Below are 17,823 nucleotides of genomic sequence, written 5' to 3'. Positions count from 1 at the left end.
GAAGCAGAAAAAAATAACATTTCATATATGCTAGCTATATTTTTCTAATATGCATTAAAGTACATTCATAGCAGCCTAAAATTAAAAGTACATCCTAGAATTGCCAAAATCAGTGTGTTCATGTAATATACCCCAGGAAACAATGCCATAGAGATGAGTGTCTCTCAGACCTGCTTGCATAGTAGAATCACTGCAGGTACTTTTTAAAAGTAGTCTGATGACTCTGACTTAACTGGTATGAAATGAAAATATGTAGTTTTAATGCCCAGAGATTACAGTTGAGCTGGAGTTGAGCATAATTGCTGTGCACCAGTGGGTTCTCAAAGTTAGATGAACATGAGAATCATCTGTAAAGCTTGTTAAAACACAAATTGCTGGACCCCACGCTCAGAGTGTCTGACTCAGTAGGTCTTGGGTGGGGGTGCTTAAGAATTTGCATTTTAACAGCAAGGACCTACTGTATAGCGCAGGGAACTATATTCAGTACCTTGTAATAACCTGTAATGGAAAAGAATCTGAAAAAGAACATTATATATATATATAGAGAGAGAGAGAGAGAGAGAGAGAGAGAGAGCGCGAGCTGAATCACTTTGCTGTACACCTGAAACTAACACAACATTGTAAGTCAGCTATACTTCAATTAAAAAAAAGAATTTGCATTTTTAGGAAGTTCCCAGATGATGCTGGTATGTCTGGCCTGAGGACCTCAATTTTGAAATCCCCTGCTAGAAATGAAACAAAGTGATTTTTAGTTATGTCTGGTGTTAACCGGGGAAAAACATGATCAAATTGAGGAGAACAGTTAAAGCCTGAGGGACACATAGGTAGGGAGGTGTTTTATATTCTTCCATTAAGTGACATCCTCTACCAAGGTTGATTTTTAAAAGCTAAAGAGGGAGGGAGGACTAAGATTTTGCTAGATCATGGTAAACAAAGATCCTGTGACATATGTCTGAGATTGTGAGAACATTCTAGAATGAGAGATGCAGTGCAGTCCTGGAAACCTCCTGCATGCCCTCGGGCCACTCAGGATCAGAAGGGAACTTGATATTGTATTGAAAGGGGTATGTAGACCACAGAAAGTACCGTTTGGTTCTCCCATGACTGGCGCTAATTCAGCATCTCCGCCAGGGCTCATGGCTGACTTCCTCTGTTGAGCTAAACAGAGGAAGAGTTTGTTCCACTTGGAAGATACTGTTTAAGGCCTTGGACCAGCTGGAAGTCCACCTCCCAGATCCTCGGGTAGACCTGGTTTGGTTCAGAGGTGAAATCTCCACCGAGTTATCCTCATTCTATGACCTCTTTGCTCTCCGCGTCCAGGTATGTCATCACCAACCCCCCGTACGAGTTTGAGCTCGTGCCGACGGACCTGATCTTCTGCTTAATGCAGTTTGACCACAACGCCGGCCAGTCCCGGGCCAGCCTCTCCCATTCCTCCCACTCGTCCCAGTCCTCCAGCAAGAAGAGCTCCTCCGTTCACTCCATCCCATCCACAGCAAACCGACAGAACCGGCCCAAGTCCCGGGAGTCCCGAGACAAACAGAAGTACGTGCAGGAAGAGCGGCTCTGATATGTGTATCCACTGCCTCCGTGTGTGAAACTGTATCTGCCACTCATTTACCCAGTGGGTGTTTCCAACAGTAACTTTCCCCGTTTTCCCCTGTAGTCCCCCCCTTTTCTTTACACATATTTGCATATGTATGATAGTGTGCATGTGGTTGTCATTTTTATTCCACCACCATAAAACCCTTGAGCACAACAGCAAATAAGCAGACGGACCAAAAGTTATTTATGATTCTAGGGGAAAAATAACCCTAAGGCATGCTCCAGACATAAATAGCTCACTGCAGGAATGAGTTCACAGATAAGAAGGGAGCGCTTGTGATCCACGTCAGTTATGCAAAGCAAGTTTAGTTAATGTAGAAGAACAGTTTATTCTGATGTATAAGGATTATCAGGGTGCTTTGGGTTTTCTTTTTGTTGTTGTTGTTTTTCTTTCTTTCTCTTGTTTTTTTTTTTTTTATACACACACAATAATATATACACACGTTTATTTGAAACAAGCAACCAAAACATATTGGTTGTTCCACTCTCTGGGCCGAAATATCGCGAAGTATTTGAAAGGCTTTTGCCATTTGTGTAGATGATGAAGCACCTGCTTGTTAGAACATTGGAGATTTTTTTTTTTTTTTTTTTTTTTTGCGGTACGCGGGCCTCTCACTGTTGTGGCCTCTCCCGTTTCGGAGCACAGGCTCCGGACGCGGTGGCTCAGCGGCCATGGCTCACGGGCCCAGCCGCCCCGCGGCATCTTCCCGGACCAGGGCACGAATCCGTGTACTCTGCATCGGCAGGCGGACTCTCAACCACTGCGCCACCAGGGAAGCCCGGAGATTTTTTTAGTTACTCACCAAGGCCTTTTGTCCCAGAGCTAGCTTCCTTTGGGAGTTCATATGAACATTTCTTCCCTTACTGTGGAGGAAAGAATAGTTCCCTTCGTGGAAGTATCAAATGCTAGTCATTTAATTTAAGTGAAAAGAGGTTTGATTGCATATTAAATTGTTATTCTGTCTCCTTATGCTGCCATATGAATAGCTGTTTTTTCCTCTCACTTTTGACATTTGGGATGAAAAGCCATATGTATCATAAATATCAGATGTAAGTCATTAAAAACTGCCTTCCTGGGACTTTTACATCTTTTAAAAGGTGAATTACTTACCTTATGTACAGAATAAATAATGCTCAGGAAAGAGCAAGTATTTTTCCACGCATTCTCAGGGGACCTTTTTACTCCCCTTTGTTTGATTAGTTAGGGCCCCAGTGCCAGCGAGGAGCAAGGGCTGGGGCCGCGGTAGAGAGAGGAAGATAAACCCAGCGGCAGATCATGTTTTTCTAGGAGCCGACACGCTAAATAAATCAGAATGTAGGAGGATCAAGCCACAGTTGACTCAACAAAGACAAAAGCCAGCTACTACCTTCAGCTGTTGGCACAGCTGCACGATGCTGGCTGTCCCAAAGCAGAAAGCTGGTGGGAAAAATTTCTCATCGTCAATTTCTTTAACGTAGCCAATCCACTTAGGCAGGTGAATGACAGTAATAGAGAATGACCCCCTTGTCATTACCAGATGGGAGAGAAGAAAAAGAGTGCGACAGTGAGCCAAACGCATTTTGGTATAATTATTTTTTCTTTCATTTTCTTTCTTTTTTTAACGTTAGTAAGCATGAGGGAAAAGGTAGAAAAATAACCCTTTTTTCAATATACAGTTGTCAGATATTTTATGTATGCAAATCATGCTTTAGGCAGTACAGTAGTTCTTACAAATCGGCCAACTCCACCATGACCAAATTCTTGTATGGATGGACTAGCCCTGGGCTGCTATATACGTATTTGAAATGTTTACTTGAAAACAAATTCCATCAAACAGCATAGGGTGGAGGGGAGGAGAAAGATGTCACAGCTGTAACCATCTCTAAAAAGGTGTTTTTATGGTGAATGTTTTGGGTTTAGATTTTGGATCCCCTGTCCCCCCCCCAAGCATGATAGTTTTGGAGATTTGCTTGCTGTGTGAATTGACAAGCACTTTTACTGACAAAATGGTGAGGCTCAGTCAGAACGTCCGTCCCCACACCCAAGACAGAGCAGTGCAGTGTTGCAATCAGTATTGGGTGGGGAATCATTGTATACATGTATATTAAAAAGCCCTATGAGTGGAAAACTTTTTTCAAATTATTTTTGTCCCTATATATATTGATTTATATATTACATATAACTATCTTTTTATATATAACTATATATATACACATATATACAGATATATGTGTGTGTGTGTATATATATATACACACACACACACACACACACACACACACACACACACACATCCCCCAGTTTTGGATCATGAAGAGCTCTTCATGCGTTCTTTGCAAAGGAGGTTATAAAGTTATGCCCTCAGAACATTTATAACTATAAGAATGTGCCAGTTAAAGTGCTCAACAGGAAATATGACAGTTTAAAAGCATTGTAAAACTCACATAGCTTACTTCTCTCTCTAAAGTGCAACAAGGATGAATAGAATGGGCCAAGGTATGACAATTAATGGTTCTGCATGACCTAGCCACTGCTGGGGGTTTTCTTCTATAACGTTGTCCTTGTGAAAACTTTTGTGAAATTAAAAAAAAAAAAAAAGGAGTTACAAATTTTATTCTGTTATTGGTTTGTTTATTTTTATTTCTATTGTTCTGTTTGTGGTTTTATTTATTTATTTTGCTTTTTTTTTTTCCTCCCCATCCCCCCACCTCTTCCCTTCCTTCTTCTCCACCTTCCTCCACTTTCTAAATTGCTCAGCGCAATGAGGCTGTCCTGCTGCTACCGCTAGACCCCTTAGAGTTTGTTTTGGTGTTCCTGGGTTTGGGGTTGGGTGATCTGGGGGAAACTTCTCTCCATCTGGCTTGCCTTTCAATCTGCACGTGGCCTCCCTGCCCACCTTGGTACCTTGCTCCAAGTCCAAAAGCATTTTCCCATCAAGAAACCCAGCTTCCTCCACTTCCCCCCATTATCACCACTCCAACCCAGTCCCCCATCAGTCTGTCCACATTTCTGTGTTTATCTTGGCAAGACCGACTAAATCAAGTGATGATGCCAGGTGATAAGCTTTTCTGGAAAACATTTGCAGCTATTCCACTTGGCAAACTTGCTTCTTGGTCAATCGTTTACCCTCCTTTCAATTTAAACCAGGAGGGTTATTAATGGTAAAGAGCATTGGTCTCCTTGCAGTTGGATCAGTATGACCCCCAAATTAAAACTGTCCGGCTGGATATATCAACTCAATAGCCCACACCCAGTCATCTGGGGGTTGATGATTCAGTCTCTATATTACCTGGATCTCTTCTCTCACCTGCCTTTCAGACATTTGTGAAATCCCAACCAGAGATTGGGCAGATAGAGAGAAGTAAATCCAAAATGTGTTTTTTATACAATCTGTTAGCAGCTCTGATGAGAGGACCTTGTGACGGGAATGGAGTGGGAACAGACTGTGACTTGTGATGAAATTTTGGGATTTTCCCTGGACTCAGGTGTACAGTTGAGAGTTGATTGTACTTGGCTAATGATATATTCAGTGATGAAAAAGGTATCATTATTACTTGTATTTTTTATGAGCCCAAACTACTATATTGTTCTTTCCTCAGTTGAATGAAGAATCTCTTCCATGGGTTTTCATGTGACCCCAAACTTCTCATCCTTCTTTCAGGTTCTCTTAGGAAGGAGGCATACAAGGTTTTCGTATGACGTCTCTCCTCTTCCCCCTTTCCACCCAAAAAATAAGCAAGTAGGTCAGGGTGGAAAGCGAAAGCGTTTTTGAAGAGAAAGGATGTGCACTTAAAGAGAACAATAGCTAGAAACTCAATTATCTGCACCATTCTAAAAGAGAAGCAGTCTGTAAGCCATTCAGTTCAGTTTGTTTTAGGCTTTGAAAGGGGTGAAGCTTAAGTAAGTGGATAGACCAGGAGGCCCAGTGAAACCCTCTCAGCCTCAACACTCAGGTGATCATGAAATCAACATCCCTGATATCTGCTACCCAGGGTCCTTCCTGAAGCCAGTTCAAACGGATAAAGAGAAACTTGGACCCTTATAGTTAGATTTCTACCATTATTGGGAGAGGTTTCAAATTCTATTATGAATATTACAGGTTATGACCCAGAACCTTACTCTCAATAGGTGCTCAATAAATATTTTTGAAATAAATTGACCTTAAAAATTCTTATACCTTTAATCATTTGATAAGGTATCTTCACCTCCTTGGCTTTTCTTAGCCAATTTCAAGGAATGCCTGTAGATGGTTCACAACGCTGTCATGTTGTTGGCACTTTCTCAAGCTGAGTACACAGCTTCTGAGAAAGGGGAACACCCCCGTAAGTTCACTGAGTGGAGAGACTGACTCTGCCTCCCGCCAGCAACCTCAAGGTCCCAGATGACCAGAGGAACCTTTTGACGGGCTCTTCTTCAGCATGGGAAAAGCCGAAAGGTGTCTGCATCCCAATAGAGACAATTAAATCAACCCGCCAGGTTCCTATAGCAACAGGCTCCTGAAGGAGAAAGAAGAGAGTGCAGAAACTTCAGGGCCTCCAGAAATCAAGACAGGGTAAAAAAATCAATGTCTCAATCAGCTTCGTTCAGCCCACCCCTGCTTTGTCATAAGGTGATGAAGTAGCTGTGGGCACCTGTCACTAACTTGGTAGACTATCTCCCACCAGGAGATCGTACATCCACCACCTAGGGAGGTGAGAGGGATCACCCCCTACCGCCTGGAAGGGAGGAGTGAAAAGTCCACCCTTAGGGTGTCAGCTGGATCAAGCCACAGAAGAGGGCCAGGAGGGAGCAGTCGTTCGGCCTAGGGAATGGCAGCATCAGCCTCACAGTTAAAAGGGGCAAAGAGAGTCATACTGGACAATCGCAAAGGAGCGAGACAGTTTTCATAAGTAAAAACTGCTCTGGTTCCGGTGCAATTTTCATTTCTGTGCAGTAACCATACTTTGCCCATGGAGAGGAAAGGAGGCAGTGTGTGTGGGTGGGGTCCTCTGGCACCTTGGGGTCTGCTAGGCAGGGGGCGGGGGAAGGCCAGACTAGCTCTCAGAAGTGTGAGATGTGAAACCACACAGCGTTACCTTTGAATGCTTGAGCTCCTTGTTAGCTCTTACTGTTCTCCACTGTTATCTCTATCCAAATGGAATCTTTCCCTTTCAAGCCCTTTCTCTCTGAACTTCAGCTTGTGGTACAGCGAGAAAATGCCCAATTATTCCAAGTACCTTTGCTGTATCATCATCTCCCTTTTCATGCTCTCTTCTCTGAAGAGTAGTTAAGTGAAAAGGCCAAATCCCACAGCAGTGACAACCCACAGAGCCAGCAAAGAGACTCTGTTGTCACAGTGCAGCCTGTTGCTCTGCTTCCGGGTCCCCAGGCAGTTATGTCAGCCCAGGTCTCAAGCCCTTCCCTGCCGTAGCCTGCTCCCTTGGGATTCCTCATGGCTGGACAAAGTCCTGACCCTTATTCTAGACCCTTGAATGTCAGTGATGAAAGTAGCAATGGAAGACGCAGATGGCTTGCAGGTAGGGTAGGGCCCCTGTCAAGTTGAAAGCCAATATTTCAGACGCAAGTACCACTGAAGGGTGTCACTCCTGCCTCTCCTCCCCTTCCCAAGGAAGGCTACCCAACCGAATCCTTCTCCATCTTCTCTGCTGCCAAAATCCCCTTTCTTCTGGCCAGCACCCAAGTTTATACACCTCAGTTCTCCACCCTAGTTTATCTGCAATCACACCGAAAGGTATCACCTATCCTTATGTCGTCCTTTAGCACTGAGAGTACTCATATCCATGCTGACCTTATACTAAAAACTAACAAACGCCAAGTGCTTACCATGGGCTAGACACTCTTCCAAGCACTTTATGTATATTAGCACATTCAATTCTCGAGATAACCTTAGATGCAGATGCTGTTAGTATTTCCATTTGAAAGATACAGAATCCAAGGGACAGGTTGGTTCAAAGTCACCCAGCCAGGAAGTGCCAGCGAAGTATTTAAAACTAAAGTCCATGAACTTTGTGCTATAATGCCCCCTAATGTTACTAATAATACTGATAGTCTTAACAGTTCACATTGACTTACCATGTATGTGGATAAGTGCTTCATGGACAGTAGCCCCTTTCATCCAAACAACACCCTTAGGAAGGTCCATTAGCCCCATTTTACAGATGAGAAACTGAAGTTAAGATAAATTATGTAACAACCCGCTCGGAGCCACACAACTAGCACATGAGAGAAGCAGATCCCCTTGACCTTAACCTACTGCTCTATGCTATCTCCTTGTTGCAGTGGATGGCTCATGGCATGGCCAGCCTTGATAGGTGACACCTCCCAATGGCAGTGTCACATCTCTCGGCAGTTATTTTCTGGGTTTGATCTCGTTCTGCCAGATCACTTGCCACAGACTGTTAAATGCCACTCCTTCCCTGACTTCAGGCAGGTCCCACAGTCTGTTCACAGTGATGCCGTCATGCATCACATCTTCAAGAAGCTTATTAACAAATGGATTTCTTTTTCTTTGGCAGGGAGGAGGCCCTCAAAACCAGATCCATTGCCCTTCTCATCCTAGGGATGAAAACAAAGCCCCCAGAAATCTTTTTGGCTCGTGGGATGAGGCAGGGGGAGGAGACCAGCTCAGGGATTTGGATCGACCCTGGACCACTTCAGCACTCACGTGAATTCCTTCCCTGACTACTCTTCCTTAAGGCCAATTTTGTAGGCACCCAGTGGTGCGGCTCCTTTGGAAGGCACAGTTCGATAAACCAAAGTGTCATTGTCATAGCAAAGCTCTCTCCATTGGGGCAGAATGACTGGCAATCGTTAAAGTGTGGTTCCTCTCAAGCCCTTTGGGAGAAACACCTTTGCCCCCAGACATTTTAGTAAAACGCTCAGAGCATTCATCTATCTCCATTTCTTCAGCATCATATCTAACCAAGTCTCCAACAAAACAGCTGTTTACATCTTACGAGGCACCCGAGTTAAAAAGCCTGTTTCTCAGGCATAACGGAAACCTCAGCTCGTCCCCAGGATACACTTTAACGCAACTCCTTTTTGTGTTGACGCTGAATGGCCAAAACACAGGGAGAACTCTGCTTAGATTATATTTATGGCAAGAAATGCAAAAGGAAAGAGAGAGAGAAGCTTAAATGGGGAAATAATGCTCTCTTTCTTACAGACAGCAGGAGGAAATTGATATTCTCCCTGCCGTGGAAGGTCAAAATGCCAACTTTGAATTGAACTGTAAAGACTAAATTCTGAACAATTACTCTCTGCAGCAGTTGTAAAAATTTCAGCAAATTGCAGCTGTCTTAGGTCTTTCACCCAGAAGTCCTACTCATTTCCATCAGTAGAGTTCACTCTCCCTTCCAACCTGGCATGTCCAACCTAGCACTAAATCCCTTTGCAAAATCTGGCCACAGAAGGGCGTGGCCAAAATCAAGGGCAGCTCAGGCAAACAGCACAGACACTGGGTTCAGCTCTTCTGAAAATCATCTTTATACATAAACCATTGGAAAAAGTCATAGTTTGAAATTGTTTCAGTGGCCTGGCAATGCTTTTAAAACATGATAATCATCATACTTTACTCCTCTCTGAAAGGTTAGTTTAATCGTAGATCACAAAAAAATTGGTTTCCACAAATGCATAATGGTTCATCTGTGTCACACTTGAACTAAATGCTTTTTTAAATGGAGCTGAAATTATTTTGATGTGTACACAGTCCCGGATTTCTATACAACCTTTTTTAACCAGCCCATCAGGAACCTTGCCTCTACAGCCTCATTAATAATTCAGATGTGCTGATGACTTTAAAAGATCTATGGAATTGAAGCTTAGGGAAAAAAAAAAGCTCTGCTTGACAAAAAGATAAATGAATGTAGAAAGAAGCTGTAGGAGTCTGGCAAGCTGTAGATCATCTCAGAACAGATTGTAACTTTATCATTCTGTCAGGGGGAATAATTTAAAGCACTTAATCAGTTAGCTTCACCGTGAGGATGTAGCATTATGAATTCGTATCGTCCAATCTGTTCAAATCAAAGTGAACTTAATTATAATAGGTGAGAGAGCCAGTGCAGGAAGGAGAGTGATCCAGGAGGCAGGAAGTTTCCTGGGGGGTGTAAACCAAGCTGCCGAACAAAGGTTAGTGAGTGAGCTTTCACCAAGGCTCATCCTGGCTGCAGCTCGGTGTCTACAAGGGGGGCTCAGGGCACTGGACACAGCAAGAGGAAGCATGGTCCAGGAGAGACAAGCAGAGTGGTCATGAGCTGACCATACATACCGGATCTATAAATCGTTAGCCATGCAGGGACACACACACACACACACACACACACACACACACACACACACACACACACACACACACACACACACACACACACACACACACACACACACACACACACACACACACACACACACACACACACACACACACACACACACACACACACTCCTCCATCATGATCAAGCCAGGTGAGCAATTTTGTTAACCTATTCATCCAGGATAGGCAGAAAAGAAGGCCGGAGAGGCCATTGTCTCTATAGCAGTGGGTGTGCTTGAAAGCTTTTTCCCTTTTTCTTTACTTTTCCTAAGCTACTAAAATGAGGCATACGATTCTCAAGTTAGAATGCACTGTTTGCCCCAGTCCCTTTGTGTCTGTACACATGGCTGATTTCCCAGAAAATTCCAGTTGTAGAAAGAGGTGGGGATGAGGGCTGAGTCTTATGAAATAGCACTGAACGGCCAGGAGGATGCTAGGCCATTTTCATCCTCACCCCCGCCTCTGAATGCCCTGACTCAGCATTCTCTTTCAGCCATCTCTGGATTTAGGGTGGAAATGAAATGCCAAGCCTTCGTCAAGCTCCCTTGTCGACAGCTTGGGTGATTATAGTCGGTTAAGATAGTGCCACTAGGAATTCTTTTCATAATTTTATAGCAACATAGAGTTTTCTTTTGTTGAAATTAAAGCCATCTCAAAAGCCTCTGAAAACATTGGTTGCTATTCTGACTTTTCACCCTCATTGACCAGCAAAAATCTGTGGGCTTACTTTAAGATCCCCAAAACTGGCTGCAGAAGAAGCAAAAGAGTGGTATGATTGAGATATACCTTTAAGTATGCTTGTACAAGCAAAGAAGGAGGTCCTGCATAAGATTCTAGATCGCTCAGTCTGTGGAAGGGACAATGTCCCTCAGTTTCCACTCAAATCGATGGATGCAGAAATCTTTCTTTAGGTGCGATGCCCATACCTAATATTTGTTATATTCGCCATCTCCTCACCACCAAAGCTTTTTAGGCCAAGAAAGGAACCCCAGAGAACACTGCCAGAGTTAGTCTCCCAACCCCTCTTTATTCTCTGAAGTCCACCCCTGGTGCCTCCAAGTCCCAATAGCCCATTGGTTCATCACTTGCTACGGGCAGCTGAGGTATGTTTCAGGTTCCGGGGTTCTCCCTACACTGCACTGTCTCTCTTACCAATTACTCACTGTCAGCTTCTCTCGATTACCTTTTTTGCGTTTTTCAATGAACTTTCCAAAGTCTTTGCCCTAGGACTAACTAAGCTTCTCATTTCTCCTTCTTGTTCTCTATCCGTTTTGCCCTTTAGCAGAAAAGAAATGGTTTACAGATGAACCGGATAATGCCTATCCCAGAAACATTCAAATCAAGCCCATGAGTACCCACATGGCTAACCAGATCAACCAATATAAATCCACAAGCAGCTTGATTCCACCAATCAGAGAAGTTGAAGATGAATGTTGACTCCCAGGAGACCAGAACTATTTTTTTTAAAGCCTGACAAACTTCATAAATGGTGATGTGACTTTTCTTCCTCTTACATGCTGAATCACTGGTGGAAACGTTAGGATAAGCAAGAATTGCAAGAAAAATAAAGTAGACAGATCTTTCTCTTTGCCTTGAATATTGCTTCCATGTATTTTGGAAAAGAAAATGATTTCATTTATATATGAACATACTAAAATAGTCATGTATAGCCTCTAGCATTTTAAATTATTTTTATTTATTAGAAGGAAAATATATTTTTTCTTTTTTTTCCATTGTCATATATATATTCCCTATATCTAACAATGCAAACTCAAAAGGAATGTGGCCAGACTCCTTATGCATATTTCTCTTCTTTCTCTCTTTTTCTTTGAGGAGAATGATGGTCACCACCACAGTTAATTATAATTAAGGGAAATGGATTATTAAGACAACTTTAAAATGGTCCAATAATGTAAACATGTATTTTAGTAAATTTAAAAAAGAAGACAAAAGAGGGCAGGTGAATTTCCTAGATGGGTATGTATTTTGGCTGTACTGACACCAGCTCTTAATAAATGGAAAGTTACTTATTTTCGAAAGTCATATTTTTGTAGTTTTAGTTTTCATCCTGTATTTCTCAACTTTTGTTCATATATTTAAAGGGAAGACCTTCTTGCAGCTTTTCTACAAATGCCAGATCGGGTTTACCCTGCCAACTAACAATACCACAGGGTTGTGAGCATGCCTGGGACGTGGAAGTTGAGGACCAGATGCACAGAAGACATTTATTTCTCTGTTTGTTGTCCTAATGGTGGGGACTCCTTCCTACATGCTGTTATGCTTCTCATTTCATATCTCCAAATCAACCAAGCAGTAATTGCAACTTTGGAAAGGTCTGGTGGACTCTCTCCCCATTCCCCAAGTCCAGGGCTTTTAGCCTGAAAGTTTGTAAACACCAATGAATAGTTTTACTTAACGATAGGATATATAACACATTCATGCTATTCACTGAGTTTTTGTGTAAAAGCCAGAAAAGTTCCATGATCCAAGAGATGACTTTTGCCCAGATCTAAATTTTGCAGGCTTTCCTTTAGTTGCTGGGACAAAACACACAAACTTGTTACAGCAACCTAAAAAATAATAACAACAAAAGGACAGCAACGGATGCACTTAATATAGACCGTTAGAAAAAGCCTTTGAAAATTAACCAGCAATGAAATCTAATGTATCAGCCACTTCAAACTGTGGTCAAAAAGATTTTTCTAACCATCAGACACAATTCCGATGTCTCCGAGCTCTGCTGTTGCTTGCATGCTCAGTGTAACGGTGTCCCAGCAATTGTTCCATTCCAAATGATTTTCCACTTCAAAATGATCAGTCTTTGACAGAAACATCAGGATCTCTGGAGCAGCATGGATGTGATAGTGATTTTTATCTTCTTAAAAATGTAAACTGTGGACACTTGAAGGAACCAAACTAACCAGAATATCCCCCAAAGTCCCATGCTATCTATTCCATTAGGCCATGACCCTGTGGTACGTAGGATGTCACAGCAAATCAGATCAGAGCCAAGCAATGAAATCATCATGAAAACATAGGTCCACTAAGTACTCCAATTACCAACGTAGGCAAAATGAGCTTCCACCTCTGTCCCGTCCCTGCAGAGCCAATGTAGTTGTGTTTCCACCTTGTAGGCGTCGTCCTAAAGTGACTTGTCAGACTGTGGTTACCCTGTCGTCACATTTTTGTAGAATTAGTTCTATAAAGGTATCGTGAATATAACGTATGTCCAACTGGATTGTTTAAACATTACTTATAATCAATCACTAGTCTACTCAGCAGACTAAACTGACGTCAGCATTCTCTTCAGGCTGATAAACATTTCCTGGTTTCCAACAGAAGTAAAATGGGTTTGTGGGGCGAAACCCTTGCTGAGAGTTGACAACTTTCCTGAAAGCTAGGCCTTCTTCTACATAACGATTTTGTATTGGGTTCACCTTAGTACATTCTTAGTACATCAATCCACGCTCTTCTTTCCTTCATGAACCCTAGTGGGTTCCTGATAACTTGATAACCATTTCTGAATCTGTCTTAACTATTTGGTCTCCTCTGGCAGGCACTGGTGGCCACCACCTAAATGCTCTTCCATTAGAGGAAGTTAGGTCACAGTGTCCCATGCCTGCTGCCCTCTCTTCCCCATCTCTCCAAACCAATGCACATTGGAAACAGAAGTACAAACTCCATGCCCTTTATGGCTAGAGATTTGAATCTAAGCTTTTTTTTTTTTTTAAACCAAAATGGCTAAGATAGTTTCCTGGAGCAAGGGCTCCCCTCCAAAAACCAATTGGCAGGAATCCATTTTCTTCTAAGGTAGAGCAAGGTTGTGCTGTTTTGCCTTTGTAATAATGAATTGTTTGGGGTCAGAAAATGAAATAAGGCATTTTTTAAAGGGAGTATACAAAACGACTGGCCGGTGGCTCCTTTGGCAAAAACTGGTACCCAGTAGACGGAAAGTGAAATGGAAACAGAAACGAGATCGTAAGATCATTGAAGGGCTTGAAGGAATGCCAGAGCTTCCCGATTTGTTTCTATTTGTTGAGCCCTCTGGCCCTGAGGGAATCCTCACCTCACCACGCTCTGACAGACCTATCTTCCTGGCTACGTTCAGCACAGACCAACGATGGCCATCGTTGGTATAGTCCATGTTATAAGGCTCTGAGGTCCCACCCCAGTTTAGGATTCCAGAGAAGCCATTTTCCCAAATTAGTAACTCAAGTGCTTTGGGAATCACACTCACCAACAGGCTATTTTAAAAGCAGAAGCACCTACTGATAAAAGCATCGTCACCATCATCATCTTTCTCATTAAGAAAACTTTGGCTTTCATCTGAGCAATTTTATACTTTAAAATAGCCCCTTGAACCAAGATAAAACACCTTCAATAAAAGTGGTTGTGACTAAGGCATGTTGGAAAACACCCAGAAGCTCTTTCCTTCCAAAGCTTGGGGCATCTTATAATGTACTTTGTATAAAATTTAATTGAGGACTTTAAATAAACAGGGAATTAGAACTGTTTGGTTAGGATTAGAAAGGGAGAAAGTGAGAAGGCATAAGAACATTGGGGATATTTTCATGTTGAAAAGCGAAGAGTCCAAGTTTCCTGCTATGGTTTAATACGAGGGTTCACAAGCTACATCTGCAAATAACTAGCTATCCACTTCGAAAATGTTCTTTCAACTCTCTGAGTCTCAGTGACCTCATTTGTAAATGAAAGTGATTCATCTAGATGACTCTAAGGTCCCTTTCAGATCTGAGAGGATGTGCTCTGAGTTAAAAGGAGGGAGGAGCATGGGAACAAGGCAAGCCCCTGGAGACAGTCTTGTCCTGTGCTAGAATAATGGTCCTTCTTGCTGCACCACCCAAGCAGTCCTCCTGAAGGTAGTGCCTTTTCTGCTCTGGACACACAGCAGCTATGTTCATTCCTCTGCTTTACATTGGGAGTCTCCTTAGGTTCAAAACGCAAATTTCACAATTCAAACTCACCTGAATCATGTTGATCTGATTTTTCTGTGTGTTCCTAGGGTTTTCTTCTCAATCTCATCCTGGCCTGCCTTTTTTATTGGCTCAAGGCTCAATTTCCATCAATCCCTTCATTTCTAACCCATATCTCCCATCTCCAATATGTAGTTGGAGGCTCACAACCCCCAGATTTCTGCAGTTTTCCTCATTTTTATTTCCGCATGTGGATCTGGGCACTAGGAAGGTACCAGTCTTACTTCTCACTTCATTTCCCATCCTCTGTTTATTTGATTTTTTTCCTTTCATCAGTACAACAACTATTTCTTTGCTACTTACATTCATAAGTCTAATTTTCATCTACCATTTTTCTTTGTCAAAGAGAATCTCAGTTTAGAAAAAAGGAAGGAAGAGAGGTAGAAAGAGAGAAAAAAATTTAAACCAATTGTGACGTGAGTCACCTTACTTATAGACGACTAAACACATCATTCAAATTGGACATGGAATTCCAGTGCAGAATCCGTCCATTTACTATGGGGAGCAGAGGGAAAGTAAGATGAGACTTCAGACAAGGGGCTAGAAAGTAAATTGTCTTAAGGGCCAAGCTAAGAGGTTGAGGCTTGCTCTAGAAACTCATGGAAAGCCACTAGATGTTTTAAACAAAAAGTGACAAACACCAATATCTGTGCATTTTTTAGGTTGTATATTTTGCGAAGTCAGTTCTTCCTGGAAGTCATCAAGAGCAGATATGCAGAGTTGACCATTTTTCTCAGCAGCATGGAGTTCTCAAGGGTGCAAACTCCAAGTCCACAACTCAGCACATGAAGTCCTACCTTCCTCAAATAAATGTTATAGATCCTACTACTTGTAGAAGGTCAAATGGCAGGGTAGGGGCTGGTGTGGGGGCTGCTTTGAGGGCTGGCTGTTGGGGTCATTGGCTGTAGTTCTGGAAAAGGTTCTTTGTGAAAGGAACACTTAATTGGGACCTCAATTGAGGAACCCTGTGGAGCAATAGGAAAGAATGCAGGGCAGCTGAGAACTGTTGTGTTAATTAGTTCAAAGTGGAAGAAGCTGAGTGTGATCTATAAAGGCAGGCTTTTCAGACAAAAGGCAAGGAGAAAGTGGAGCTGAGAGGAGGGCTACGGAAGGTCCTGTGGATTTGGACGTCAGAACCACAGAGGTATGTACACAGTGGGGTGTATGGCTGGGTTCTCCAAAGGAGGAAGGGTAGGTGTGGAAGATTTTTTGAAGGCAGAAAAACATGGGGGCTACAACCATATTTTTTCAAGGGCTAAAAGGAGCAAAATAAGTAGGTACTCCTGGAAAAGGAGACCTAGGGTACTCCAGAATCAGAAAAACGGGAAACCAGAGACGGAAACTTTAAGAGAGAGGTTGGAAATGAAGGTGTTGGAGATGGTGACTCAGAAGTAAAAGGACTCACTTGAAGAGGGCAGGGACTTTGCTCGTTTGTTTTATCTCCAGAGCTTGTCACGAGGCCTGGCTCTGGGTGGGCAGTCAGTTGTTACTTTGGATGCCGTAGGCAATGGAGGTTGGCTAAGACTTCTAGGTCACTGGAATTCTTCCTGGAGAAGGACCAGAAGAGAGGGATCTTGAGGTGTGCTTTTTCTTTCGCCTCCCTGTTCATGTCATTCCATTGTTCCTCATCTCCACACACTGGCGGCTTTGGTGTCAGCATTCCTAAAACAAATGCAACAATCCCTTTGCTTTGTGGCTTTTCTGGGCAGGCAGCATGAGGAGAGAGGGTTTTGGGCTTTGGTGAAAATCAATCTTAATTTCTAGGTAGATTTCAAATTTCAAAAGCTTTCCTTTGGTCTATTTTTCCCCTCGAGGACTTCTGTGTTTCTTCTCCTCCACCTTGCTATTCAGCAGAACAAGGACAAAAGTGACACCAAAGTGCTCCAGTGTGCCTGCCTTAGGAAGCTTTCCTGGGCCCGCTGTTCAGAATCTTAGCTGGAAATGTCCACACGGCACCGTCATACGCCCACCAGAGCAAACTAGAGCGTCTGTCACATGGGGTTCAGGGTCAGTGTGAGAAAGGCAGCCAGCAGGTAGGGGAGGCCTGCCAACAAAGTTGATGGAGCCCCACTTCCACACTAAACCAAAGCCCCCCTGCCCCAGAGCAGCCTGCTCCCCTCCCTTTCTTCCGCTGAGCACAGCCCGAGACACATTTGACCAGAACTGCAACATTTCAAACATGAACCAAGGTCTGCCTGGAAATCGTAATTAAAAATGTTCCATTCCCAGGTGACACAATCACATCCTGCCTAAAACTTCTGGCCCACATCCCACCACCCAGATGCTGAAAAGAAACCTTCCCCCACTTAACACCAAAACCTGCCCCCAATGTTTCTTCAGGGGACAAAGAAAAAAAAAAAAAAAACTATGCTTATATAGAGGTCAGCCTACGAGTTCATTAAGGAAAAGGAGCGTGGCTTATTGATCTGTCTTTCAGACGTTTGATTGTTGGCATTATGGTGGTGGTGGTGATGATGATAATGATAATGGTAATGATGAACTTCTATGACCTAACCGAATTGGAAGAGAGACTAAATGCTGGTGCTCTGAAATGATCTACTCAACTCTGTCATCTGTAACAACCAGTGATAACTCTCTTGTCTTGTAAAAAGGGTTTGTACATAACTTGTACATGGTTTCATTTTGTATTTTTCGCAGATTAAAAATTTATGTATTTGTGTTCTAAAATGGCGAGTGTGCCTTGTGTCTCTGAAGCACCCACACATCTGTGGGGGGGTGGAGTCTCTGAGTTTCCATCAGCTTGCTGTAGCTCTCCCTGAAGGCAAAGTTGTGGACTGATAGGAGGCATGGGAATGGCCTTCCATTGCCTTTCCAGCTTCGAGTGTGAACAGAGCCCTGCACCTCTAAGGAGACTGTCAGTGGGTACCAGCCCAAGACAGCAATGGATGGTGGGGGTGTGGGGGGAGGAAGAGCC

The 17,823-nt window shown here is 43.0% G+C and overlaps 1 protein-coding gene across 16 annotated transcripts in view; it reads left to right on the top strand.

Annotated features, from left to right (window-relative positions):
- Positions 1-17,576, top strand: part of KCNMA1 (potassium calcium-activated channel subfamily M alpha 1) — a 749,169-nt gene extending 731,593 nt beyond the window's left edge. For 4 of the 16 annotated variants that reach the window (XM_049697236.1, XM_049697232.1, XM_012534197.3 and 1 more), the window contains 3 exons: positions 1,321-1,545; positions 4,053-4,081; positions 11,183-17,576. In XM_049697236.1, coding sequence (XP_049553193.1) covers positions 1,321-1,545; positions 4,053-4,081; positions 11,183-11,334 — 406 coding nt within the window. In that variant the 3' untranslated portion in view covers positions 11,335-17,576. Of the gene's footprint in view, positions 1-1,320; positions 10,027-11,179 lie in introns of those variants that run through there. The other 12 variants (XM_012534195.3, XM_004273063.4, XM_049697235.1 and 9 more) reach the window with 5 other exon arrangements.
- Positions 17,577-17,823: the final 247 nt, after the last annotated feature.

This window comes from Orcinus orca, chromosome 14, assembly GCF_937001465.1.
Source record: "Orcinus orca chromosome 14, mOrcOrc1.1, whole genome shotgun sequence".
NCBI classification, from domain to species: Eukaryota; Metazoa; Chordata; class Mammalia; order Artiodactyla; family Delphinidae; genus Orcinus; species Orcinus orca.
This window is presented reverse-complemented; position numbering and strand designations above follow the sequence as displayed.